The sequence below is a fragment of the Ochotona curzoniae genome, unplaced genomic scaffold, assembly GCF_017591425.1.
Source record: "Ochotona curzoniae isolate NIBS_2020 unplaced genomic scaffold, NIBS_Ocur_1.0 contig_66, whole genome shotgun sequence".
In the NCBI taxonomy this organism is placed as follows: Eukaryota; Metazoa; Chordata; class Mammalia; order Lagomorpha; family Ochotonidae; genus Ochotona; species Ochotona curzoniae.
In genome coordinates this window covers 3236038-3261586 of record NW_024466512.1, presented here as the reverse complement: position 1 = coordinate 3261586, position 25549 = coordinate 3236038, and the positions used below count along the sequence as shown (strand labels likewise).

Sequence of the window (25549 nt, the reverse complement as noted above, 5' to 3'; positions counted from 1 at the left end):
GTAATTGAGGGCTTCCAACGCAGCTATTTTATGATCTGCTCTAATGTGTGCAGGTGGAGTAACTGGGCGTGAAGAACTGTTAACATTCTTTTAAGAACACTCTAATGATGTTTGCCGTTCTTCCAACCTTCATATCCAATGCTCCTCTCTGTGTCTTCATGGGTCTTAAGATTGGGTTTGGAGGCAGCGTGCAGGTGGCCTGCACTTGGATTGGTGCTTTGTGGTAGGCAGCTGGCCGGACCAGCCATGAAGCCTGGTGCCTACATGTGTGCGTGCGACTTTCCTGAAAATGAACTTTTATGTGCTTGGAGAAGGGGCTGTAGCCCTGAGGGCCCACCCTCGGGCTGACTGTCTGATGGTCGCCAAGCTCCATCGTTGGGGGATGGAGGCAGCAGCGTGGACTCTGCGAGACGTCTCCGGAGCAGGGACGGGACTGATGCCTTCTGTAGATGCCTCCCTCTTCTCACACATTCAGTATCTATAAAAAGTACCTAAAGACTCCTTTGAATTTCTTTTGTAAAATCAAGCTGTCATGGAAGAATTCTCCAGAAGTATTCTGAATAAGCTGTAATTATTTAATGAGCGATGACAGCATCAAGATGTTTTCAAGAAGGGCGTTTGCCATTTCAAATGAGTTTCTTGGCAGGCTCTCTCAGGCGACAACCAACTGTGAGTGTCCTTCGTGAGCTGGAAATGAAGCCCTGGAGGCTAGGCATAGCTTTGCCCTCCCCATCTGCATCCAGTGTCGATCTGTGTAGTGGCCTTTCAGTGTCGTGATTGTTGCCCTGTGAATTGAGATTAGAAGGTTGGGGCAGAAATACTCCTGACAGGGATTGGCATTGTAGCCCAATGTGTTAAGCTGCCACTGTTTGCAATCCTGGCATTTCAGATTGGAAGGCCAGGTCAAGTCTTGGGCCTTCTGCTTCCGGTCCAAATCCCTGCTGTTGTGCCCCAGCACTTGGGCTCTCACTGCCCTGTGGATACCCGGCACAAGTTCCACATTCCTGGCCTTGCTCAACCTGGGTCATGGCAGCCATCTGGGGAGTGAGCCAACAGGGGGAAGATCCCCTACCCAATTACCACAGTGCGTGTGTGTGTGTGTATGCATGTGCGCATGTGTGTGGAGTCTGTATTGCTCTTTTTTTTTATTTTTGGTAAATGAATAAATGAGAAAAAAAATCTCGATCAGGTGTTCAAAAAGAAATAAGGTTTGTTTTGGGTTCTCTGTACCGTTTCATTATATCCTAGAGATTGCAGTCTTGCTTTTACTCAATGTTGTTAAATGTACTGGAAAATGTACAACTATGAATCATCTTAAAAAATTTAAGTATACAGTGGAAATGGGTTGTAATAGATACCCTCTGTTTAATGATTTATTCTGTTATGAGCAATCATACTGGAAATGTGACGTGTTCCTGTTGGAACATTGAGAGTAACTGGGACTCTTGGCTGTGGTCTGATTCCTCCCAGGCCAGTATACTGATGAAATGGACGATTATGGGACTTTGGTCATAAGTGAATGAGCTGTGGTATACAGTGGTGGACTTTTTCCTTTATCTGTATCTGTGGTATTTAGTAAAAGTTTTTTTTTTTTTCAGATAGCTATGTATTATTGTTTGAATTCATTGTATTTAAAAAGGCAATTGGACTGTATCTCTTGTTCAAGATAAAAATGTGCCACAGGGTCTTAAGTTTTATACATTACGTACTATAATAAAGTACTGCTTGGCCCGTGTTGGATGGTCAGTCACTTGGATGCAGAGAACGGAAGCTGAACCGACAGTTTTGTGGGTGTGATGGCATGGGAATTCAAGGTCATCTCATTCCTACTCCAGGGCAGTGTGCTTCTGTGGAATAATCAGATAGAAAACGTACTTACTTTTTAGCTGTCTGATTTTCCTTTCCTCTCCCTTTGGAAAATCTTTCTGGATCACAGTCCTTAGGCTGCCTCCCTTGTCCTCGTCCACGGCTTGATTAGTTGGCCGGGTCTCTGGTGTGTAGGTGGCTGACCAACCATCAGGCTAGTGACTGGGGATCTGCATAGAAGCACTTGACTCTGCTGAAGCGAATACTTGAACCCAACCTGGGATGGGAGCCAATGACATGATGCATTCTCACGCGTGCTCCTGCTTTGCCTGTGTTAGCTGGCATTCCTTCATTCAGATGGTCAGATTTGCTTCTGTTAATGGGTTTCTGAATACTGTGATTGAGGGAGAAAGATTAGTACAGATTTTTCTGTGGCCTGGATGCACACTAGAAGATGGGAAACTACTGATTCACTGAAATGCGAATGTGGGCTTCTCCCAGGAGAAGGTGCCTTTGCAAAGTTCTCAGAAGCTTAGCCATGAGTCTGGGTGGAGACTGCCCTATGTGTCCATGGAGCATCCTGGCTCGCTGAGGATGTACTGGGAGTGGTGTGGTCTGCTCTGTGCACCAGCCCGTAACTCCTGTGTCGATGGAGCATCCTGGCTCGCTGAGGATGTACTGGGAGTGGTGTGGTCTCTGCTCTGAGCTCCAGCTTGGGTCACAGGTGGGATGGGGGCATCTCCTTGTCATAGCCGTGTTGGTGGTGGGGTGTGTGCTTTGACGACACCCCTGTGCTTATGCTGAGCCTGACATGCTTTTGCAACTGGAACATGGTGTGTAAGGACTGGTTTCTCAATGAAAAGCACCTTTTCACCAAGACTCTGGATTGTCTACCTTCAGGATTCCCGCTGAGCTCTGTACACTAAAGGTGCTGAAGTGTGGTTCTGCCTCTCGACACTGCAGCCTTCACATGTCCATCGTAGCAGAGAAAAAAAGTGCATTGTGATTCTTATAGAGAGTATATGGTCTTTATGTATAAAAATCCTAAAATTCCTCTTTATTGTTAGCTAAGAAGATCCTTTTGACACCCTGTGAACATAGCCGGAGGTAACGTCCACCATTCATTTCTGTTTGGTGACGAAGCAGTAGTTTTCACTGCCTGCTGTGTTCCGGTGGCCCTAATGTGATTTTCAACACCAGGCACTAACCTTGGATTGATTATCAGGGAAATAAAAGTCATGTCATTGCTCGGAATATCTCCACTCTGTAATTCTTGCATGTTCATACCAAGCTGTAAAGATGTCAGAAGTTAATTACTGAGCTACTTAAAAGGTAATCGGCCGCTTTCCCGTGACCTTGTCATCTGGCGGAGGGCACACTGCAGAGTACCACATGATTAGGATATGCTAATTCACCCATCAGTGTTGTTGCTCATCTTGGCATCATCCAGCTGTCTACCTGGGCTCTCTGAATGGACGGCACGCTTCACCTCTGCTGCCAGTGGGAGTGATGGCTTTTCCAGGTGTCAGTGGGGCCAGTGTGGGCTTTGGGGAATGCTGTGCCAGCGAACCTGGCTTGATTACTAACCAGGTCCAGCTGTACTTGCTGATACACATGCAGTCAAGGATTCGGGTTTGTCACTCTGACCTGCTATGTGGCAAAGGAGGGAAACGTTGATGGCTGAGTTCTTGTTCTTGCTCAAAGCATTTGACCTTGGAGCTGTGTCTTCTCGGCTCCAAGGAATAGCCGTGTTATCTTGGTTGTGAGGATCCTGGGTGGCCGATCAAGGAAGCCAGTGCTGCAAGGCACCCTCCTTGTCATAATTTGTGCGTTGGGGTCTGGCAGCCTGATGCTGTGCACTGACAATGATGCCATGCTCACAGCTCCAATACAGAGACACTCAGCAGCCTTGGAGGAGGCTTGGGGCCGTAGGGTTAGGGTTAGGGTTAGGGTTAGTGCTCGTCTCCTGCCTGCGCTCGGAGGCTCACCCACATCTTGATTTCCCCCCCCCCAGATTTGCCCGAGTTGGGGTCTCTGGGTGGGGTCTGAGGAGCCAGGAGCAGATCCTGAGGCCCTGGGCCCCCTACTCCTTGGAGGTGAGCTGCATGCCTCTAGGGTGATGAGGCAGGCCCTCCCTTCTGCCTCTGCATCATGAATGTGACCTGGTAGCAGGGGTCCTCATGTCCACATGGGGTCCTCGTGGCCACTTCCATGTGAGTGAACTATCTTGTTATAGATACCGGGAGGGGGAGGTGACCTCCTCCAGACTGTCCAGGAGAGGTGTCCCCTGGATCACCTGTGGTCACTGGGCAGTGCGCCAGGCCTGGTCTGCTCAGGAGCAGGAGAAGAGAGGGAGGAGGCGGCCCATCCCCTGGGGTGGAGGTGAACTAGGGACCAGTTGCCCCTTGTCAGATGATTGGCCACGGCAGTCGTGGGGCGGAGGTGAGTGAGCCCACGTGATGCCCAGGGCGCCTTCTGCCTGACAGCTGAAGACCAGGCCCAGTTCCTGGGTGGACAGCGTTTCGGTGCTGCCCCTCTCCCGGCCCCTAGGCCAGGCTGCCCAGTGGGCAGGCCTGGGCCAGTTAGTGGTCATCGCTTCTCACAATGGGATGATACTCCTTCCAGACCATTCTTCCTGCATCATCATTTTCTTGAATTCTTTTTACTTTCCCAAACTATGAGGCCATAAAAGAAGTGCAGTAGCGACACAAAATATTATCTTTGATGTTTTATTTAAAAATTGTTAAAGAACTTAATGACAAGTATAATAATTTAATCTCTATACGTAATGCCATGAGCACATCTACATAAAGGGAACACTACGTTTTGTCTTGGGTTATCAGAGTTTTACTTAAATCCTTCCAGGAGAAGGATCGCCATCTATTATTATTAATGACACATTGCAATTAAACTGTGACATGATTTCAAAAATATTTCTTTTCGATTTTGAAGAGATTTTTCTGTTTTTAAGGACGGTTTGGTTTATCTTCAAGGATTTTTTTTTTAACACTGAAAATGGTAATTTAGTTTCATCCTAGATGGGTCTGGAACTGTGACATGATTTTGTGTACTAGGAAGTCCTCTTATTTAGACAGATTTGTAGAACTAATTAGAAAGCTGCGAATACACTCATGTCTGTTCGCCAAGATCATTGCTATTTTTCTAAAACATAAGGAGAGATAACTGTGACAAACATATTTTTTTTTTGTAGCTTCAGTAAAAAACTGTAAGAAAACATGAGATGCGTTTTTAGGTTTTTAGTCTACATGAAATTGTTGCTTCCTTCTGCACAGAACCACTGTCATTCTTCTGACATGCCTCAACTCTGGGACATGGGGACCTAACCTTTATATTGTTTCTGCAAAAGATGTGTGTGTGTGCGTGTGTGTGTGTGAGAGAGAGAGACAGAGAGAGAGAGAGAGAGAGAGAGAGAGAGAAAGAGAATTTCAAAAGAAAACATATATCTGTAGTATTGTTGGAGCAGTCCCCAAGGAGTCTTTGCTCAGTAGGTTTCACTTTGTTCGCGTCTTCATCTAATTACTGATCACTGGGCCTTGTAAAGCCCACACGCTTAGAACGAAAATAGATTTGCTGTTGTTAGGAAGAAAACGCCTGGTAGGAATTAGCTGCCATCTGCAGACGGCAGGTCGAGTTCCTCTCACCAAGGTTACTGGTGTTGGCATTAATGCATGGCGTGTGTTTGTCCGCGCTCAGTTACACAGGAACCTGCCGCACAGAAACTTGGAGACAAGATTTTCTCATGTTTCCAGACTTCAAAATTTAAGTTGTACCAAAAAAAAAAAAAGGGGGCAACATAAGATCCCTACATCCTTCTGTGAAAAAGCAAAAACACTGACAAAGTCATTACTAGACTAAGGGATTTTGATTTATATAAAAAGATACTTGCAAAGATGCAAAGAAATGAGTGAAAAAATAAAGGAACTAAGATTTCCATTGTGATGTGTGTGTATACACGTAATCAAGAGAGAACTCTTAAGCGTTATACTGTTGATTTAAAAAAGATCTAGAAACATCTGAGTCACAGCTTTCCTCTACGTTTGTCCTGTAGTACAACTTACTAGTAGGTTAAATGTGAGTGACATTAAGTTTGTCCATTGGTTAGCAGCTAAATGAGACAGGCTGTTTCTCTTTGAGATGGCTGGGCCTTGTACGGATGTCACGACACGTAACAGACTCTGGGATGTGTGGCCACACTCACAGGGCCACCAAGGTCTCCGAGGATGCTGCCACCGGGACACTCTCCTGCACCTGCAGGCACCTGGGACCATGGTGGTGATCTCATTGTCATCCAGTGTGGATCTCCGTGTGTCTCTCAATTCTTGCCAGGATTTATCATTAGCCTTTGGGGTACCAAAGGATTAAAAAATGAAATATGAGAAAGCTTTGTGTCCCATAGCTCAGACCCTGTCGACTTGCAGTGATAAAAGGCAGATCCTGACTTTGGGACCCCAGCTGCTGGCCATTCGGACAATGAGCAGTAGACACGTGGGAGGGCTCCAGATGAAGAGGGGGCTGGCAGGGTGTGACACGGAGCGGTGACCGCTTGGCTTAGCGTTACAGCACGTGAAGGCAGATATACAGACACGTTTGAGAGATTATTCATGGTCTCCGACCATTGGAAAAAATTGTGCTTTCTCCGGAATTTGATGTGCTGCAAATTGCACTCGTCCCCTGCTTATTTGCAAAATGAAACGTAAAAATGAGGTCCTTTGCAAACATAAGGCTTGCGTTTTCTTGTTATTTTCTTTTTAAAAATAAATAATAAAGGCTTGAAAATAACTATGGGTTTCAGCTGTGTGTAGAGTAACACCTGCGTAGCACAGGTTGATGAAGTGGTGCTTGCAGGTCGGGGGACAGGGAAAGAGAAGTCTTCTTGGTCACATCGGACTGTGTCAGTTCCGTTTCTGACTTGGTGTCCCACACGAGTGAGCAGTGGCCAGCAGCCGGCGAGGTGGGTCGCAGCACACCTCACCGCTGCGGGTGATCTGTGGGTACAAAGGCTTTTTTGGTACGCAGGGCGAGAAGCGGATTGCGCCGAGTCGGCACCCCGGCGTGCTCCATCCAGCGGGTCTCCGGAAAGGACTGCCCGCTGCAGCGGGTTCTGCGCCGCCCGGGGCCTGCACCCACACGAGTCCTAAAGGAACCAGAGTTTCCATCTACCGTGCTTTTTGGATTCAGGTTTGGATTTTTGCTTGGGAGTCGAGGAGGAAGTCTCCTGAGAATAAGGCGAGGGTGCGACCTGAGTTTCCTCAATGGGATGGAGTTTCCTCAGCACTGGCTGCAGCTTGTCTTCCTGCTGCTTAAAGTCCAGCTCCACGCTACAACGACAGAGGAGGACAGGATTTAGTGCTTGGCCTTCCGCACAGAACGACCCCTCTAGGGCAGGCACCGTTCACTACCTGGCCAAGGTCATGATCTTCCCAGGCTCTGGGAGCTGCACCGCGCTGTGCGCTGTGTCACTGAGACACCACAGAGGGGCTCATTTCCCTCGGAGCATCCCTGCCTTGCTTCGCAGGCAAGGAGATCACATACTCATTAATGGGGAAACCAGAGTCGCCTGGCTTCTTTATGAATAAATTAATCTTATTTTTGATGATGTTTACATAGTTGAGAGGGATGTATACCAATGTGGACCACTGGCTTGAGGAATCGGGGAAAGTGGATGAGACAGCTGCCTCCAATCTCCTGCTTTCCTCCTGCATTTGGAGAAAGTGAGGCGAGGGGAGAGGACCACTGCCAGCAGCCTGACCGCATGAGTGCACAGGGATGGGGGATCACCTGGTGTCTTGTCCATGATGGGACTAGGCACTGAGGTCTGGAGTAGGCAAGGGTCTTCCGGGCCAAGTGTACCAGGCACCTGCCTGCCCAGCTCCCAGGCTCTTAGAGCGGACGAACCTGTTATCCCGCCTGGAGCCACTGGGGAAATGAAATGACCTTGGGCCTTGCAAAGCTTTTCCTCACAAAATCTTAGCTACTCGGAAAGCTTCCAAGAGCCCCGATGTCCTGCGATTGCTTACCTCAGCACCCTAGAATGAGGCTCTGCTCTACCCAAGACAGTTTTCAGAAAGGAGACACAGCGTGCAGGCGAAACAACACAAAATTGTGATTGTGCCATGGAAGTCACAGCATTAAACACAGGGCTGCTTGGAAAGACATTGGCCACAGGTGAATAACGGTGAGAAGCATGGCATTAAAGATGTTTTCACATTGCATGTGATTTCTCAGGTCCCTCTGAAGGATGCTGTCAGCTGCCTCGAGTTCCCCGTTTTCCCTGTGGCTTTGAACAGGACCCCTGGCCAGTTCCGGGGGCATTAGGAAGAAGATGCTGGGTTCCTGTGTTGGTTCTCTGGGGAGCTGGGCCTCCCTCATCTCGGCCGTGCCCTCCCCAGCACCGAGGGCCAGGCCTCTGGGACGGCCCTGGGGCCTCCAGAATGGTTCTGGGGCCTGGAGTCTTGGATAAATGTCAGCAGAGCTTGGTGTAGGCTCCACGGTGACTGGACTGCGTGAGCTCGTAACATTTTATAGCAGTGGAACCGCAAACCATTTATAAACATGAAATCCTATTGATTTAGAGAACCATTAATCCTAGCCAAATTTTGACATTTCAGAAAGACAGAACAGCAAAGCTGTCTTATCTTGAGTTCTAAAGGCAAGTTCAAGATCCATCTAATGGACCGATTTATGTCTCAAAACTGCTGTTCCATTCTTCTTATTGTCACAGACCATTATATTACTCCAAAAATTAGGGGGGAAATGTCAGAGAAGATTACAGCTAACTACTCCTCGCCCCAGACAGGAGTGATTCTCTACCCCCTGGAAGGCCTCTTTGAGTCCTGGCTCAGATTACAGCACAAAAAATAAAACCTCAGGATGGTGCGTCTTCTAATCCACGTGGGATTGTGGAGGTCCCGTCCTTGCTCAGGACAGTGACAGAAAGTCCTGCCCTGAGTATGTGCATATTAAGCCTTGGTTGTCGGTGTGGGGGTGGCTGTGAGGCTCCTTGTCCCCTCGGGGTCTGTCGTCTATAGTTCCAGGACAATCACTGCAGCCCATCCAGCTGGGGCCCCTTGCCCTCACGGCCCCAAAAGCGAGGCAAACACTCTGCAAACTGCACCAGGCAGTTCAAATATGGTTGTGCCTTGTTCTTTTTGCTTTCTTTAGCTCACTCATTCTGTAATGGGAACAAGCACCACCTTAGAAAGGCACTGCTATCGAGTTCATCTTAGGCCTACCAAGGGAAGCAGTTGATGTTCTGCTAAGCCCATAGATGTGGCGTGTCAGGGGCCATCCTGCCTTCCACTTCACGTCTGGCTTCCTAGGTTTCAAGTTATGAATGTGGGAGGGCCAGTGCATTTCCTAGGCTACCACTTCAATTCTGGGTACCTGTAATTATTGAATTCCCATTAAGCAGCTACATTGGGAATCCTGTTATTAACCAATTTATCACACCGCAGAAGCATGTAATCACAGAGTAATCTAATCTGAGTCCTTGTTAACTAAATGACTCGACTTTATCTATCGGGGTGACTCTTCCATCCGCTGCAGTGAGCAGCTGTGACCCAGTGTGGGCTTTCTAGTAGAGGGAGGTGTGACCCAGTGTGACCTCCTTCAGGCCACTGAGGCAGCCAGGAGCCACACCCCAGGCCCTCCCCCGTTGGCCACTGTGACTCACGGTGCACCTGCTCAGGGGCTGATGCAGGGATCATGTAAGCCATTCTGCACTGTCTCTTGGGGCATTTTCTCTTTGGGAAGTAGCAGGGTCATATTCACCAAGTCTCTGGGATGCGTGTGACGCAGGCAGCTGGCTGCAGAGGATGGAATGTCGTGAGAGGTGACAGCCTGGCCAGCTCTGGCTGACACACAGCGAGGGTCCCTTTGGTTATGATGGCTGCATGGGTTGAAGAGAGTAACACTTACTTTACATGTGAGCAGAAGGAGTTGGACCAGAGCTGCTGGTGGATCTTCAGGGATGGGGTCCGTGCTCAGTAGCCTCTTGTCCCACAAACCAACAGTGAGTTGTCACCATGCATGGGACAGGTATACTGCCATCTGAGTGACAGCCTTGTGTCTGCAGACAGTGGGGCATGTCCCGGGTGCCACCAGTGGTGACAGACTTGTTCCTTACCACCTTCCTTAGCTGGTTACTTGTCCCCCACCTGAAGCGTCCACCCTGGCCCCACCATCCACAGGGCCACAACCGCGCCTCCCTTCTTGGCAGGGCCCAGCAACCATCTTGTTTCCCTCTCTGCACTATGAAAGCTCTTAGGGTGCCGTGGATTTACCTCCATCTTTGTCGATGCAGGTGCCACAACTAGTGCCTGGCACAGAGGCTGCCTGCCCCGTGGCTGTTGACCTACCGGCTTTTCAGAAGGAATGCATGGGAACAGGGCTTGCCTTGGCTTTAGGTTCAGCCACCCTGCTCTGCTCTGCTTTGGTCAAATGTCATCTTGCTCCTCCCACAGGCTGACCCCTGCTGGGCACAGAAAGGAGAGCTCCTGGTAGGCAGCATTGCAACTTTGTTGCTTTGACTGCTGCCAGTGGAGGCCTTAGAAGCCAACTGATTCTAGAATGTGTCCAGAGGTGCGCACAGTGTTGCCCCCTTCGCCTGTATTCACCACTTGCCTTTTGGCACAGGTCTGCAGTGAGAGATGATCTGGCTGTCCTGGGTTTTTTGCCAAGGGGCTCCCCGTCTGTCTGATGAGAGCCTGTGCCTTAGCTGAGGCACGGCCTGTTGTTCATGTGACTTAGGCTCTGAACGCAGTCAAAGGTGGCAAGCCTGTGCCTGCCTCGTGATGCTGGGACTGGTCCTGAAGCTTGTGCTGCAGCCAAACAGGCAGGTGGGAGAGCCAGGCTCGTGACCTTGTCGTATCTTGGGAAGGCCTGTGACCTCCTGGTCTTCCTGCCCAGTGACAGGTGATGCACCCGTGTCTGGGCTACACCAGCCCAGGGTTTGCATGTCATGCTCCCTGCTCTTTGTGGGGGACAAGCAGCTATCAGATTTCTAGTTCCTGAGTGTCAAGGTTAAGTGTCGGTTTATAACCCAGCCCATCTCACCAGTGCATGGTGCTGTGTCGTCATCTGTGTGTCATTTACAGGAGCATACTGTGCTGGGAGTGGCAGAGAGAGGCCTGGTCTGCTGGGGTATGGACAAGACAGACAACCCAGCACTCTTACGGCTCTCCTTCTGGCCCTTGTTCCCCACCTGGACCCCCCTCTCCCACCTCTCAGGGACACCAGGGCTCACGGCTGCCATGGCGTCAGGCTGGTGCACATTGGATGGCATCTGTTCTTCTCAGGTTTCTGAATTCAGGGAGGTAGGGGCCGTGTCCGTGGTGCATTTAACCATGCTGGGCTCAGTGCGTGCCTGGAGTCATCAGTGGATCCTGAAAGTTTATTCTGTTGAGTCATTCTGCAGTTATAACTGAGAACTGTGCTGCATGGATCATGTCCCTGTGTTACATCCATGGGTTCCCTTCTCATCTTTCGGAATGTTGATAATCTGTTATCACTAGCTTTTTAACACTAGAAACTGTGTCCTTCCCTCACCACTGTTGCACATACTAGGTACCCAATCAATGTAGCATTTGAAGTATCAGCAGTCAATGACTGATCAGGCATGCTAATGAGAGCTGTGTGACTAGTTAGAAGCCTGAGCTGCAGACGGGGTGGACCGTGTCCTTCCCAGCACATTGTGGGACCCGTAGCTCCTCCTGGGGTGTCCAGGCCCTGTCTGAGTGCTTCAATCCAGAGCACTTGGGGATCAGGGACCCTCGTTTTGGCTTCCTGTTTAACTATACCACCAAATGTCTGAATTTTATAGCCTCTGCCCTAACCACCCTTCCAGGAGGAAGGGAAGTGACCAGTGACGGACTAATGATCGTCGCCGAATCACCAGGCACATCCCACCCTCTCAGCATCCTCGGAGATGAGTGACCATGGCATGCCGTGGCCTGCCCACAGAGCTGTTTCCTATCTGTATACACCTGTAGTCCCATGAACAGCTGAGTGGTGCTACCCTCGGTGCGGTGCCCATGTGGGCTGCATGCCGGACGGCTTGAGGGCGCTTGGCCACAACCATGTCCAGTGGCTTGCCTGCCAGCCCTGCTCATTTGGAAGTGGACACTCTTCTGTCCCGAGAGGCCAGTGGCTTTCCAGTGTCTTAGTGCTGGAGCTCAGGGGGTAAGTGCCCGGGCACACTGAGCTGCCAGCCTTTATCTCTACCTTCTAGAAGTCCTTCCTGCTGCCCTCCCTAGGAGATCCTGCTCTGCTGAGGTGGGCAAGGGCTCTTCTCAAGCACACAGAGAACCCCTGGCCGCCTGTGCGTGTTTCTTGTTGTCCCTGGTGATTGCCCAAACCCCTGTTTCCTGGGTGCTTCCAGGGTATCTTACAGAGGTACGGGTTCTTTCAGGATGACTGCGTGTGCCAGGTAGATCCCACGCCCCCAGACTCTTATCATGGGGTGGGGGATCCCCCATGAGCTTTCCTATTACTAATTCCAGGACTTGCAGCAATACTGAGTCCTGTCCATAGCCCCTAAAGGTGGCATACTTACCTGTCCCCATGAAACCGGCAAGCCAGCTTGCTCACTGTGCCGAGACTGATGCTGCCTGAACTTTGACCAGAGCTTGGGGTTATCAGTGTAATTCACCCTTGATTGCTTTAGCAGTAACCTGCTGCAGTGAGTAACCAGCTCTCATCTCACCCACGCTAGGCAAGCAGGCTGCTACTAGAATGACTAAATCATATGTCTTACACATCGGGGGACATGAAATAATATTTTCTTTTTTTTTTTTAGAATTTGAAGAGAATAGAAACAAATTTGGATTATTAGCTCTGGGAATTTTCGAGGAGCATTTTGAAGTCAAAATCATTCTTTCATGCTGGGTTCCAATTTAGTTTATTAAAAAACTGTATCTCCTTACGCCTGCATAACTAGGTAGCGTATTGTCCAGGGCTTCCCTTCCGACGCCTACCTCCCAGCCGTCCCTCTGCATCAGCACTCAGAGCCCAGCACTCCGTCTGAGGCACAGGCTCGTTTCCCCTGCGTCGGTTCGTGCTGTTTGGCAGCTCAGGCTGTACACGGGGTGGTGACAGGTGCAGCCTTGGGAAGCGCGCCTTCTTTCCACGAATGGCAGAGACTGGAGAGGCACCTCTATGTGCAAACGGCACTAGATCCCTCAGCAGTGACACTTCATTAGTCAGGAGGCGTCCAGCTCTGTCACTGGCCTGGACTGAGCACTGCCCCAGCTCACTCCAGTTCTGCCGAGTGCCTGCAACCACTGAATTCTCTCTCCGTGCACATCTCTGTCTGCAGTTCTTTACAGCTTTTCCTTGTCTGCTCTTGCTGGTGATGCTTAGAGCCTGCGCAGCTCCTAACTTCTCTGCCTTCCTCACTTGCTCTCCTAAGGTTAGCACATCTTCCTGGCATCCCCCAGTCACTTTGGGGAACAACTTGCCTAATTTAGGAGCTCCCTGTGTGAGAAGCAACCAGAGACTGCCATGTATTGGAACTTTTCCCAACACCACTAATGACTGTGTTCCTGGGTGATGGGTGTCCCTGCATCCTCAGGACCCCTGACTCCTCCTCCTGGAGACTGTGTTCCTGGGTGACGGGTGTCCCTGCATCCTCAGGGGCCTTGGCTCCTCCTGAGGACTGTGCTCCTGGGAGGCAGGTGTCCCTGCATCCTCAGGCCCCTGGCTCCTCCTCCTGTTTCTTTCTAGTTCTCCCTCACCAGCCTTGAGGAGTGAGGGGAGTGTCCTGAGAACACATACGCTTCCCTCCCCCATGATGCTGCAGGCTTTCAGTCTGCTGATAAAACATCCCAGCTTCCTTGTCCTCAGCTGTCTGTGTATCCGTGTCTCTGGGTTGGGTGCACATGTTCAGTGTAGAGGTGCCCTCGCTTCATGGATTTGTCCCCTAAATACAGGGTCTTGTGGCAAGGGTGCAGGTGTCTTTAGAGTCAGATTCTTCCCCACTTCCCATGGCCTGGTCCAGAGCCTGTGTGGGAAAAGCCATTGCATGGAAGGCAAAATGGAGACGACTGGGCATTTGGTCGGCACCAACATGAGGCCATCATAAGTCCAATCAAAAGGCAGTAGTCTGACAGAGAAAAGCGAGTGTCTGTGTTTCTTGCCTGCCTCCTGCTACGATGCTGTGAACTGAGGGACAGGCAGAGTCCAGTCCACACTGCCCCACTGCTGGATCGCTCTGCTGCTTGGGGCCACACTGCAGAGGCCTTGGCACACAGATAAGCAAAAGGCGGGGACAGTGTCCTCCCGGAGGAGGCAAACATTCTGATCTTGGGAATAATGATGGAAACTGTAGCAGTTCACAAGATTTTAGATTCTGAAAGTGAAACTGTATAATTAATGAGTCAGTGTTATCATTAACTGTCGTATCTTGTCTTCAGCCCCCAAAGCCTGTGCGCTGAGGTTGGCTCAAGCTCTTTTCGTAAAGCTGTACCAATTAGAATTGAGGCCCTCTGTGGCCGTCTTACGCCACTGCTTAACCATTTCAGGAAGAGAGGACCATGGTGGGTTTGCCCACCAGGTCAGTTGTTGCTTCTCAAATAAGATCTGAGCCCCAGGTGAATCATGAAATGGTGACTCATCAGATGAGTCTGATAATGGGTCCACTAGGGTAGAATTGATACAAAGCTTTTGCCTGCTTAGGAGCAGAGCTTCCATTAGTAATTTATCCTGAAAACATGCCCTGCAGTGATTACAGCATATTTTTACAGGAATATGGACGGAAAGCCAGAAGAGCATTATTAAAGAAAACTTGAAACTTGATTCTCTCTCAATCTTTCTCCTGCAGAGATAGTCTTTTAATCAGACGATCACATTGGCCCAGATCACGATCGTGGGGATGCCATCTTGGTGGAAAAAATGGGATTCTATCAACCAGATCAAAATGGCCAGTTGTCAAAAAATAAATAAATGAAAGTAGCACCTTTACTACCTGTTTGTCAGTGGATTAGTGAGCAGGGCATCTGTTTGTCTGCCAAAGAGGTCTTAATTCAGCTCTGCTGAGTGGAAGACTGCCCTACGTCCTCCGCACGTTTGCATCCACTCCCCTCTTCATGTAACCATCATGCTTGTGAGATTTCAGAGTTGGGGAGACCTTGCAATCCCTTATAGCCACCCTGCCTGGAGACAGCATGGGCCCCGACTCCTGGTGCCTGCAGCCTCTCGCTTCTGATACAGGCAGCCTTGTTCCCAAAATTGCATCAAGACCTTTTGTCCTTTTGATGTTTTTTTCCAAGTCCTGTATATTTCCATGACAGAATTATTTTTTATCAAGAAATATGTGTTGCCACTCATGGCAAAGGTACGCATTTTTTTACCGGGCCTTGCTGATGGAACTGCAGCCAGCCTGGTCTTGAACATGGCCACCTTTTCATCTCCCTGGCCCAAGTGTTGTAGAAAACATGGGAACTCTTAGCCTGTTCCCAGAGGTAATTGGCTTGTGTGTGAAGAGTGATGTTTAAATGCAAGACAGGCAGGGTCAAATTCATTGGCCTTCAGAGCTCTGTGTCTGCCAGAGAGCGTGCGTAACAAATTGCAACACTGGACCCTGGCAGCTGTCATAACCTTTCCTATTCTGCAGCTCCTGGGACAGTGACAGCCATGTGCGTGCTAAGATTCCCTATTTTCAAACAATATTAACTAAATCTCAGTGTACTTCAGGCATCCCACAGGGAGCATGGGGAAGTGTGGTGTGGATGGTTTTACTCAAAGCAGAATTCCTCATTTCTAGACCGCAGGTCCTTGTAGCCAGGGACCCCGGTGCCAGCGACAGGCTTTGCACTGGCCACAGGACTGTAACCTTCAACATAGCCATACCCTTCAGCCAACAGAGTCACATGCAGGGTTGAAGAATGCGGGCTTGTTGGCAAGTGTCCTTGGGGACGATGAGAAGTGGACTTGAATCAACAAAGCCTTTGACATTTGGAAGTGCCCGGCAGCGTCCTTGGAGTCCACACTTCTGAGGTGCTGTGCGGTGCCCTGCGCGCTGCTCTTGGCTAACACAGACGGGTGACTCCTCCTGACCTGGGACTCATGGGTTCCTATCAAAGAGACCTCTGTTCTCAAAAGGCTTTTGACTTTTGAGGTTTGAATCATGGGACTGGGCAGAAGCTGGGAAGTTGACAGCTCCTCCCATCCCTATCTGGTCCTCTTGTTTTTACTTTTGGAATCAGGGAGCCTTTCCCACACTGGTTGTTTCAGCATCTCAGTCCTCGGGTGGTCAGAGCCAAGTCTCCTGAGAGCCATTCCTGTGTCATGGTGTTTGTTTCTTGGATCAGATTCCAGAAGATCCCTAAACTGATGACTTTGATACGCCCTCCCCCTGCATGACATACACGTGGTGTCCACATGGACACAAGGGCTGGGAGTCTACCCTTACTTCTGGAGCTGCATGCAAGTCAGACATTGGCCTGGTTTCTGGTTTTGTTTATGCCACCTGCACTCATTCTTGATGGTTGAATGATCTGAATGTGGAGCAAAGCAGCCAGGCAACAGAATTGTTACTGGATTACACTGAAGGCTTTGGTAAGCTGCTACCAAATGCTGAGCATGGAAAAGGTAGGTCAGACCAGGGCAACACTGAAGTGAGATTCCATCACAAGACCTTGCTCTACTTTGAAGGTTTTGAAGTTCATGGTGGATAATTTGGAATTCTAATGGGAATTCTAGCCCACATTCTCAGAAAATATCTAGGCCTCATCTCAGTGGATTGGTCTGACTCTAAGTCACATTAATGCTAGATTTGGATGTATATGATTCCAATTAAAATGTTTACATTCAAATCATATTTTTTATGTTTTCCACAGGGACTGAGTTCTCAGTTAATTGATGCTAAGTGAACTTTCACTCTTCTAGCCTCCTAAATGACTTCAAGCAACTCCTGCCCGGTAGTGACTGCTACTTCTCTAATAAGCTGAATTAGGAGATGAGTCAACTCCCTCTGCCCTGTGTATGCTGTCTTGGTAGCAGAGTGGGGTGATTTCGTGGGTCAGCCGAGCCCAACTCTAATGTTACTTTGTAGGATGTTCTGCCACTTGCCTGCTGAGCCAGAGTCACTTCTGTTAGCAGCACACCTCTGAGAGATATGGGCTTCCATTCTGAAAGGAGTGGGTTGACAGTACTTCCCCATGGGCAGATCCCAGGAACTTCATCTCTCGCACCCCTACTCTGCAGGCTTCCCGCCTTAGCTAGGGCTGGTGGATGTGCTAGCAGAGGGTCAGTATGCAAAACCCCAGGGCAGCCCACCCTTGATTATGCCTGCAGTGGGCAGGACCCTGCAAGTGGGACAGCCAAAAAAGACCCTAGTCCCACAGTTCCATGACTGAGTGTTCCTAACCATGGACAGCTTGCTAGGGTGCTGGGGCATTCTCGGTTCTCTTGAATAGCCTGCCAGTCGTTGACATATTGGCATTCAAGCAGTGTGAGTTGAGCCAATTCAATAAAGTAACCACTCCAGGCTAATTCACGAGAAGACAAATCCCTGTCCTTCCTAGACTTGTTAAATCACTTTTAACATTACTTTTTATGTAAGTCGCTTCTGGATTTAGAGCCAAATTTATTTAAATTATTTCAGTTACGTTGGACAGTGTCCTAATAAATTCTTTTTTCAATCACCCACAAAATGTTAAATAGGTTTAGGCGGAACAAGCTCATTCTCTGAACCTTCTCTAGAAATCTTTGCTCACTTCTGTCTTGTTGCATTAAAGCACCGGGTGAGCTTTGGCTCCCAGAGTCACAGAGCTGCTGATGTGTCCGGGAATATGCAATCATTCTGTCTTTTTGTAATTATCGGATGCTGCCGAAGGCTTCTTCGAAGTCAGGGTTATATCTCTTCACTGGGGTTTCAAAATTGTCTTTCACAATAGAAATGTCATATGGAGATTGCTCTAAGCCAGCTTGGAGGAATTCTTAAACAGCTCACCTGGAGCTGGCTTCTTACCTCCTCATAGGAGCAGCCAAGGACAGTGAGTGGTCCCCATGCTAGTCCCGTCTCCTGACCTGCCCCTTTGCAGCATCTGTAGGCCTTTCCCAGGACTGTGCTGTGTTGCTGGCTCCAGGCAGGCAGCCCGCTCCTCTGCAGCCCCCTCGACGTTTGGGTTTTCTGGACTGCGGGCGAGGCCTGGCCTGTGCAGCACAAGATGCCACCAGCACAGCCAGCTTTTTTCTACCAGAAACCACCATGACTCCCCACTGTGCCGGAGCAAGTATCTCCCTCCAGACTTGGCCAAATGTCCCGTGGGAGGCAAAATGACCACTGGCTGAGGGCTCATGTGCGTTGTGGCCTGTTTGTTCTGCTGCTCTCAGACAAGGTCCCCAGGTGACCCACCTGGTGCTCTCAGGGAGTGTCTGTGTGTCTCGGAGACATGCATGGACAGACCTGGGCCTCTCTAGGCAGACAAACCTGAGTGGGCAAAGGTCGTGTAGCCATGAGCTGTCCTTCCCACACTATGTCTGTCTATTGCAGAGGTCATCCAAAGGGGCTTTGCAGATAGGTGAAATTCATTTTTAGATTACATAACAATTCAGTTATGAGTTTCCTTCTAAATTGGTGGACCACTAAAATTATTTTTCAGTTGTATTTTTTAGAGCAACGGAAATTTGGTCATCTGTCTTTGCTCACAAACCCAGTTTGTAAACATAGCATTTTCAAAAGCCAAAAAAATGGGGGGCAACCCCTCTGAACACTTCTGTAAACCCTTGCTCTCTGCTACCTGCCGACAGCCTCTGTGTCTGCCCTAGCCTTGTTGATGTCTCTGATGGAGGCACAGGAAGTTCAGTGTGAGGGTGGTATGAGGGGTCCTGCCCCACCGGAGGTGAGTGCCACATCCAGCCCTCCGTCCAGGGCAGGAAGTGGGACATTGGGAGTGCACCGGCGGCTCTTTCCAGGGGCCGGGCTGCATTCCTGCACTCCTGGGGAGGCCTCAGGTTCTGATCTATAGTATCTGAAATATGCTGTACTGTGCTCACGGCTGTCGTGTCCAAGGGAGCAAGCCATCAAGCTGAGAGCAGTTCCTGAAGCCACTGAGATGCGCCCACCCTCATCCCGCTCTGGGAGACCTAGGGTGTGGCCGACCTGGAGGTGACTTAGCATTATGATCGGATGGAGTCATCCCAGCATGGCCCCCGTGGCTCTGGCATTTGTGTATAAACGTCATTTGTCACTCGAAATAAAGACGTGGGAAGAGAGAACGTGGTCGTACCTGTAGATAATGCAGGCACTGTTCCTGCACGTGTCACAGTTGGCTGTGTCTTGCCCCGTCCGATAGGAGAGCCTACAAGATAAGAAGAGTGCAGCATTACAAGCCGTGGCTGGGGTCGCTGGCAGAGCAGCCGCCTCGACATCAGACAGCTTTCCCAGGCCAAGCTTGTGATGGTCATGGAAAGTGATGCATGTGTGTTTCCCCACTGGCTCCCATGTCTGCCTCTGTTGGACACAGGGTCGCAGTGTCTGCAGCTGAGATGATGTTTAAATGAAATTTAGAGTGTGAACATAAGCTAGCAGATCAAGTACATAATCTGATTTTGTTAGAAGCATGGGGAGTTGGGGATGTTTTGGTGCAGCTTCATATTGATGGTGTTGTAAAGGAATTTTGAGGGAGAAGCAGCTGTAGAAGTTGACTTGATGACTTGCTTTTGTCCTGCTGCTGCCCGTTTCTGCAGTTGAGTCTGATGCCTGCCTGGCTTTGTCTAGCAAGCCAAGAATGGGTTTTACATTTTTAAATGCTTTGAAAAGCAGTCACAGCGATAATACTAACATTTTTGACACATGGAATGTGTGTGAAATTCAAAGTCTGTCTCAGAATAAATGTTCTTTCTTCAGACAACAAAAACTGACACATACAGGAAATGACTTGTCCTCTGGCTCTGCAAATCCCAAGATTCACTTTCCAAGCTGTTCAGACCAAAGCCCGAGAACCCCACGTTGAGCCTCTCCCTGCTATTGCTGTGGCCTGTGCTGTGCTTGCCCTGCTATCATCTCAGAGTCTGGCTTCTGTGTGTGTGCTTGTGGCTTGCTAACTCTGCCTGTAAACTTTACCTTGGAGCACTTTGGGCGTGTTGTTGATGTGGGGGGGTGGGGAGGGGTGACTGGGCTTGACTTGCCCTGAGTAGCTCTGCCTTCAGTCACAGCAGGTGTGGGCGGCCTTTGCCTCAGAGATTTTGAAGGCCTAGTTTTTCTTGAAAACCCTTTTGCATCCAGGGACAAATGAAACCATCACAATCTGTTGAATTTGCAGTAGGAGGAAAGCTTTAGACACGGTGCGTATCTGGAGACAGGCCCTGGAGTAATAGCTTGCACAGAAAGTCTTCTGTCAACATTACCAGTCAATATTTTTATCACCTTCACTGTGTAAACTTCTGTTGTTTTGCATCATGGATTTCAAATTGAAAATGGCTTTTTGTTGTTGTTGTTGTTTGCTTTATTTATTTATTTATTTTATTGCATAAACATGGGACTGTCTACTCAATGCTAAGGTCCTCTCATTGTGCTTTGGGGAACTTCCATAAGATCTTCAAGTTCTGTGTGGTCCTTGTGTTAAGCTCATGACCGTGTTGTGCCCCGGGTTCCTCCGATTCATTGCATTTAAACCAGCGTTATAGTCCTAATATAGTCTGCATTTGTGTTGCCATTTTCTGTTGTCACATTCTCCATTGGGCACCTTGGGTTGTCTGGATTTCCTCTTTTGCTTCTCCCTTGGCTTTGTGTGTGTGGGCGCGAGCAATTGGGGCATGAGTAGCTTGTGTGTGCCTTGTACCTTTGCTTGTTTCTCCTCAGACATGCTGGTTTGTTCCCTCACCCTTTAATGTGTACCTCTCCCATGCTGTTCCCTGGGACTCTGCCACCTGGTTGCAAGGTTTTCCAGTGCAGGCTTCTTGTGTATCCTGACATGAACCTGCACTGTTCTTCTAGGCCTTATATAGTCACAGTGCCTGCTCCATCTGGCCCCATTCTACTTAAGCTGGGCCCCAGGCTCATTTGGAGCATGCCATTTTGTACAAGGAAATTGGTGTGCTCTTTGAGGCTGACTCCCAGCCGCGGCGTATTCCACACTGACTGTTCGTAAGGTGTTGGGGTATGATGTGGATTAACTGCCCTCTGTTACCGTATTGTGCTGGGAGGCCCCAACCACGGTTAGGAGAGACTGATCACCTGTGCGCACTTGGCTCAGCTGGTCAAACCATAGGCTTCTCAAAGCAGTCATACTCAGGGGTAATGCTGATCCACTGTCTGGATCAGTGTTCACATTCTGAAAGCTCATAGACTGCAGGACAAATCTCTGTCACGCTTCATCAAGGCCCCCACCCACCCACCCAGAGTTTTCAAGGGCCTCACTTGCTTCAGAGCCTTGAGCCTTCCAATTAATTATGCGGTGCTCATTTCACAGAGGAGACAGTCCCACGTCAGGCCAGGATCTCATTATTCTTAGACCCCAGGCTTCAGTGCTCTGTGTCACTGTGCTGCTGCTTTGGGCTCCACATTGTGTTTAACTGGCAGCTTTGGAGTGTGAGCAGATCTAGCTATGACAGCACAAAGGCTTCGGGCACATGAAATTCACAAGAGGACTCTCTTCCAGGACCTTGGAGTTCTTCAGCCAGAAATTGCCTTTCTAACACCCTTGCTGAAAAGACTGTTCTAATCACCTTGTAAGAAGCACACATTTCTCCCATTATGTCAGTACGCAAATGGTTAGTAAGTGGCTCCTAAGTGCTCGGTGTTTTTCTTGCTATGGAGGAGGCATCTCCAAGTACAAGGAGAAAGGCGGGTGGGCAGCCTCCAAGTTCATGGAATGAATGAATGAATATTCAGACTAATTTTGATGTTGCCTGGTGTTAAGGATGTGCTGGGATAGAGTGCTTTGGGCTTGAACCCTAATGGTGTGGGGCCAAAGAAGCATTCATCTGAGGATTCCAAGCAGAGGGACCACCCTTTGTTAACCTCTCACAGTGGGACCGTTGTTGGCAAGTCTGCAGGACTGGGAAGTAAAAAAAAAAAAAATTCAAGGTAGCTAGGGCCTGTGGAGATGGCAGGAATGCAGGGAAAGGAGGGAGACTGTGTCCAATGGGAAGCTCTTTGGGCATCATTTCGAATTTGATGGGAAGCCAGCCATTCCACAATTTTGAGTCATCCCGTCAACAAACCTGTGGTCATTCTGCATCTAACTGAAAACCTCACGGGCAGTTCCACTTCCACCTTGTCTGAGATTGACCTGATTCTCTCTAGGAGAGAACCTTTCAGACCCTTCGTAAGGACTGGTTTTGAATTTTTCTTTTATTTAAGTGAATTACATTTGTGAAACCCGTAAGACAGTGGGAAACATTTCAAGTGTTTATCTGTGCTACATACAGCTGATGTCAATCATGGAATGCATCTTAAATTGTCAGGAAGCCTGAGGTTTTTCTCAGTAGTGGCTGTAAAACTGCAATGTGCTGTGCCTATTGCTATCATGATCTATCTAATTGTCTTTGGGGTTTCCAAGCTGTTGGGTTTGGCTTCACAGACCATTTTCTGGTCACATTAATAACTGGGTTGCAGCATCAGAGTGAATATACTCCAAATACAGACAAACAGATGAGTTTTTTTCTACAAGGGGAGGGACACACCATACTCTTCTGAAATGTCCCTATTTATTTTCCTTCTCCACTTGGAAACATGTCATAAAACCAACATGTAGAATGATTATATTTTTATATTGCCATTGCCACAAATAGGAACAATCTAAAAACTTAAACTATTCCTGGAGATAGATTTCTAATGAGAACAGAGCTAGAAATCTTTTGTGAATTGCAAATTTGGAGAAGTGAGAGCTTAGGCTATTGATCTAAAAACTACACAGAAAGAACATTTTGATTAAAAAAAAGATGACTTTTGTGTCTTGTAAGTTAATTGCTCCCTCTATAAATCCCCGTTTGGCTGTGTGGCATAGTGGTATAAGCTCTGGCTGAGGTGCCAGCATCCCACATGGGTTCCAGTTTGAGTCCCAGGTCCCTGGCTTTAAGAAGGCCCAGTTCCAGCTGCCGTCCCCATTGGGGGGAGTGAACCAGCAGATGGAAGATCTCTTTCACTCTCCTCTGCCTTTCAAATAAAAATTAATCTGTAAGTAAATATAAATCCTCCTTCCCTTTGTTAGTTTTGCAGACCTGAGCCTGATGCAGGTCCTGGCACCCTCATTGTGTCTGGTCAATGTGGCAATCCGTAGGTACTCCTCGTGTTCTCACACTGAACTCCAGAATCACACACAAACGCTACAGAAGAATCCCATTGGAGAACAGACAGGAAAGGGAAAATTAAATCTGTGAGAAGTTTTCTTTCTTACTTTTCTCCTCCCTGGGACAACTGAGGATACTAATGATAGTCATGTCCTCTGCAAAAAATAAAAAAAAAAAAGGGGTTTTGCAGCACTTATTGTCTCATGGTAATTAGTGCTCAGTGTGTTCTTAGTCTAAGTGTGTAGTACTTGGCCAGGGAGCATTCAGCACCAAGGACAGCATCAAGGAACAGGCTCTCTTTCAGCCTTTCATTTTGTTCTGTTCCCTTGCTGCCTGTCTCTCCAGTTAAGATTCAAGGGCTCTGAACATCTCCTGGCTTGGTGCCCCTTAGACATCCCTTTGTCAGGATGGGTTTTCTTGCTAATCAGAAGACTGCACAGGGATGTGAATCGCTGACACTGCCAAAGTCCATGGAGGAGAAGGGATTGACATGCCATTTAAGCCAAAGGGATGCAGGTGGGCTCATGTTGTAAGCTAAGTTTGGTGGAATCCAGTTCTGAGTCATTTCCTCATCTCCTACTTAGTTTACTTACAAAGCCTTGTTCTCCTTTAAAGATAGTCAAGTGTTCATGGTTTACAGAACACAGCATGGGTCTCTGGTTGGTATTTCCATTTGAAGAGAACTTCAGAGCTGCTTCTCTGTAGTGGCCTGGGCTTCTCATGTTTAACTCAGCATGGTTTTCACAAGTGTCTTGCTGCCTTTCGCTTTTACGGTCATTTGAGATGTTAACTTAGCTGTCATTATCAGAAACTCCTGGCTCTACTGGTATATGTACTGATATTTATTGAAAGCACATCAGTGGCACCTTTGGGTATTGCTAGTCTTTAGTTATTGCTTTCACAGGTTATCAGCAAAACAGGGAACTGGGAGTGGAACCTGAATCCACAGCAGGCTGGGCAGGCCGCACTGGAGCTACTGCAGCTCCACTTGGTCCCAACCCAGGAGAGGGACGGAAACCTCGGCCTCTGCACCATGGCCATGTGTGGGCAGCTGGTGGCACAGGGCTATCTGGCACGCAGAGCCCCAGCTGTCAGGGAAGGGTGTTGAAAAAGGTCAGGAGAGCTTTCTTCTCACCACACAGCCAAGTGGCTCAGTGTCTCCTAGCCTGAGAGGCAGGACTGTCTACTACAAGTCAAAGAAACCAGCACGTTAATTGCTGGGTTAATGGTCAGGTAAAGGGGGAAAAACATCTGTGACTGCGCTGTTATCAGAAGGTTGGAAGGGTTTCAGAAAACGAGTGCTTGACCCTTGGAATTGCGTTTATGGTGTCTGACAGTGATGGTGGCAGTGGGTCAGTGGCTGGACTCTAACAGTGACCGTCAATAGTGGGTTACTGGGTTGAAATGTATCGTGCAGTGATTGCCAGTGACTGCTGAGCTGATATTAACCTCATGTCACTGCATAATGATTGCTAGTGGTATGTTGCTGCTTTGATTCTGGTCTCATGGTATCTAGTAGTGATTTCTATTTTTTTTTAAAAGATTTATTTTTATTATTTTTTTCATTGGAAAGGCGGATATACAGAGAGGAGAGACAGAGAGGAAGATCTTCCGTTCGATGATTCACTCCCCAAGTGAACAACGGGCCGATACTATGCCGATCCGAAGCCAGGAGCCTCTTCCGGGTCTCCCACGCGGGTGCAGGGTCCCAAAGCTTTGGGCCGTCCTTGACTGCTTTCCCAGGCCACAGGCAGGGAGCTGGAAGGGAAGCGGGGCTGCCGGGATTAGAACCGGCGCCCATATGGGATCCCGGGCGTGCAAGGTGAGGACCTTTAACCACTTGCGCCACCGCGCCAGGCCCTAGTAGTGATTTCTAACAGCACGTTTCTAGATTATGTTGATTTTCATGATAGATAATAGTGACTACTGCTGTCGATCGGGCACTGTTTCCACTGCCACCACCTCATAGTGTGATTTCCTCTGTAAGGTCTTAAAGTCTCAGTGGAAATTCTCTTCTTCACTCCCGTGAGACCGTGGTACATGCCCAGGGTGCTGGCAGATTCCAGGGGCTTTGCCACAGCTTCTCCAGCGTGGTTGTGTGCAGCAGGCTCCGACCCCAGAGCCAGGCGGGGCTGGGGGAGCAGGTGACCTGCTGCTGTTTGAAATTGTGTGTTAATTTTTCTGCAACTTCCAAGGACCTGGCCTGTGAGAGAGTGGCATTTTGAATAATGCTACAATCAGGGTGTGACCCTCTTAAGTCTGGTCACCGAAACACCAGTTGCATAGGCAGTTGGACTTGTCACACTGAGTTAACTCAGAGGCTTCAGCTGAGCCCTCTGTGGACGGCCCTCGCTGGGGAGGGTGGGTGCTGCGAACACGGCAGAGGCAGTGCCTGCTCTCAGTGACGGTCTTGCGCCATTGTGGGATTCATCCTCTTCATTTTGACCTCTCTTGTTCTTTTGGTTTCCTCGCTGGATGTCAATAGCAT

The 25549-nt window shown here is 48.9% G+C and overlaps 2 protein-coding genes across 3 annotated transcripts in view; one reads left to right on the top strand and one right to left on the bottom strand.

Annotated features, from left to right (window-relative positions):
* DOCK1 (dedicator of cytokinesis 1) overlaps positions 1 to 25549 on the top strand; it is a 410700-nt gene that overhangs the window by 158676 nt on the left and 226475 nt on the right. The window lies entirely within an intron of this gene.
* INSYN2A (inhibitory synaptic factor 2A) overlaps positions 6962 to 25549 on the bottom strand; it is a 32481-nt gene continuing 13893 nt past the window's right edge. Inside the window, exons 2-3 of the mRNA XM_040991938.1 lie at positions 19056 to 19127; positions 6962 to 7145 (exon numbers count right to left, since the gene is read on the bottom strand). Of these exons, the coding sequence (XP_040847872.1) occupies positions 6962 to 7145; positions 19056 to 19127 (256 nt within the window). The remainder of the gene's footprint in view (positions 7146 to 19055; positions 19128 to 25549) is intronic.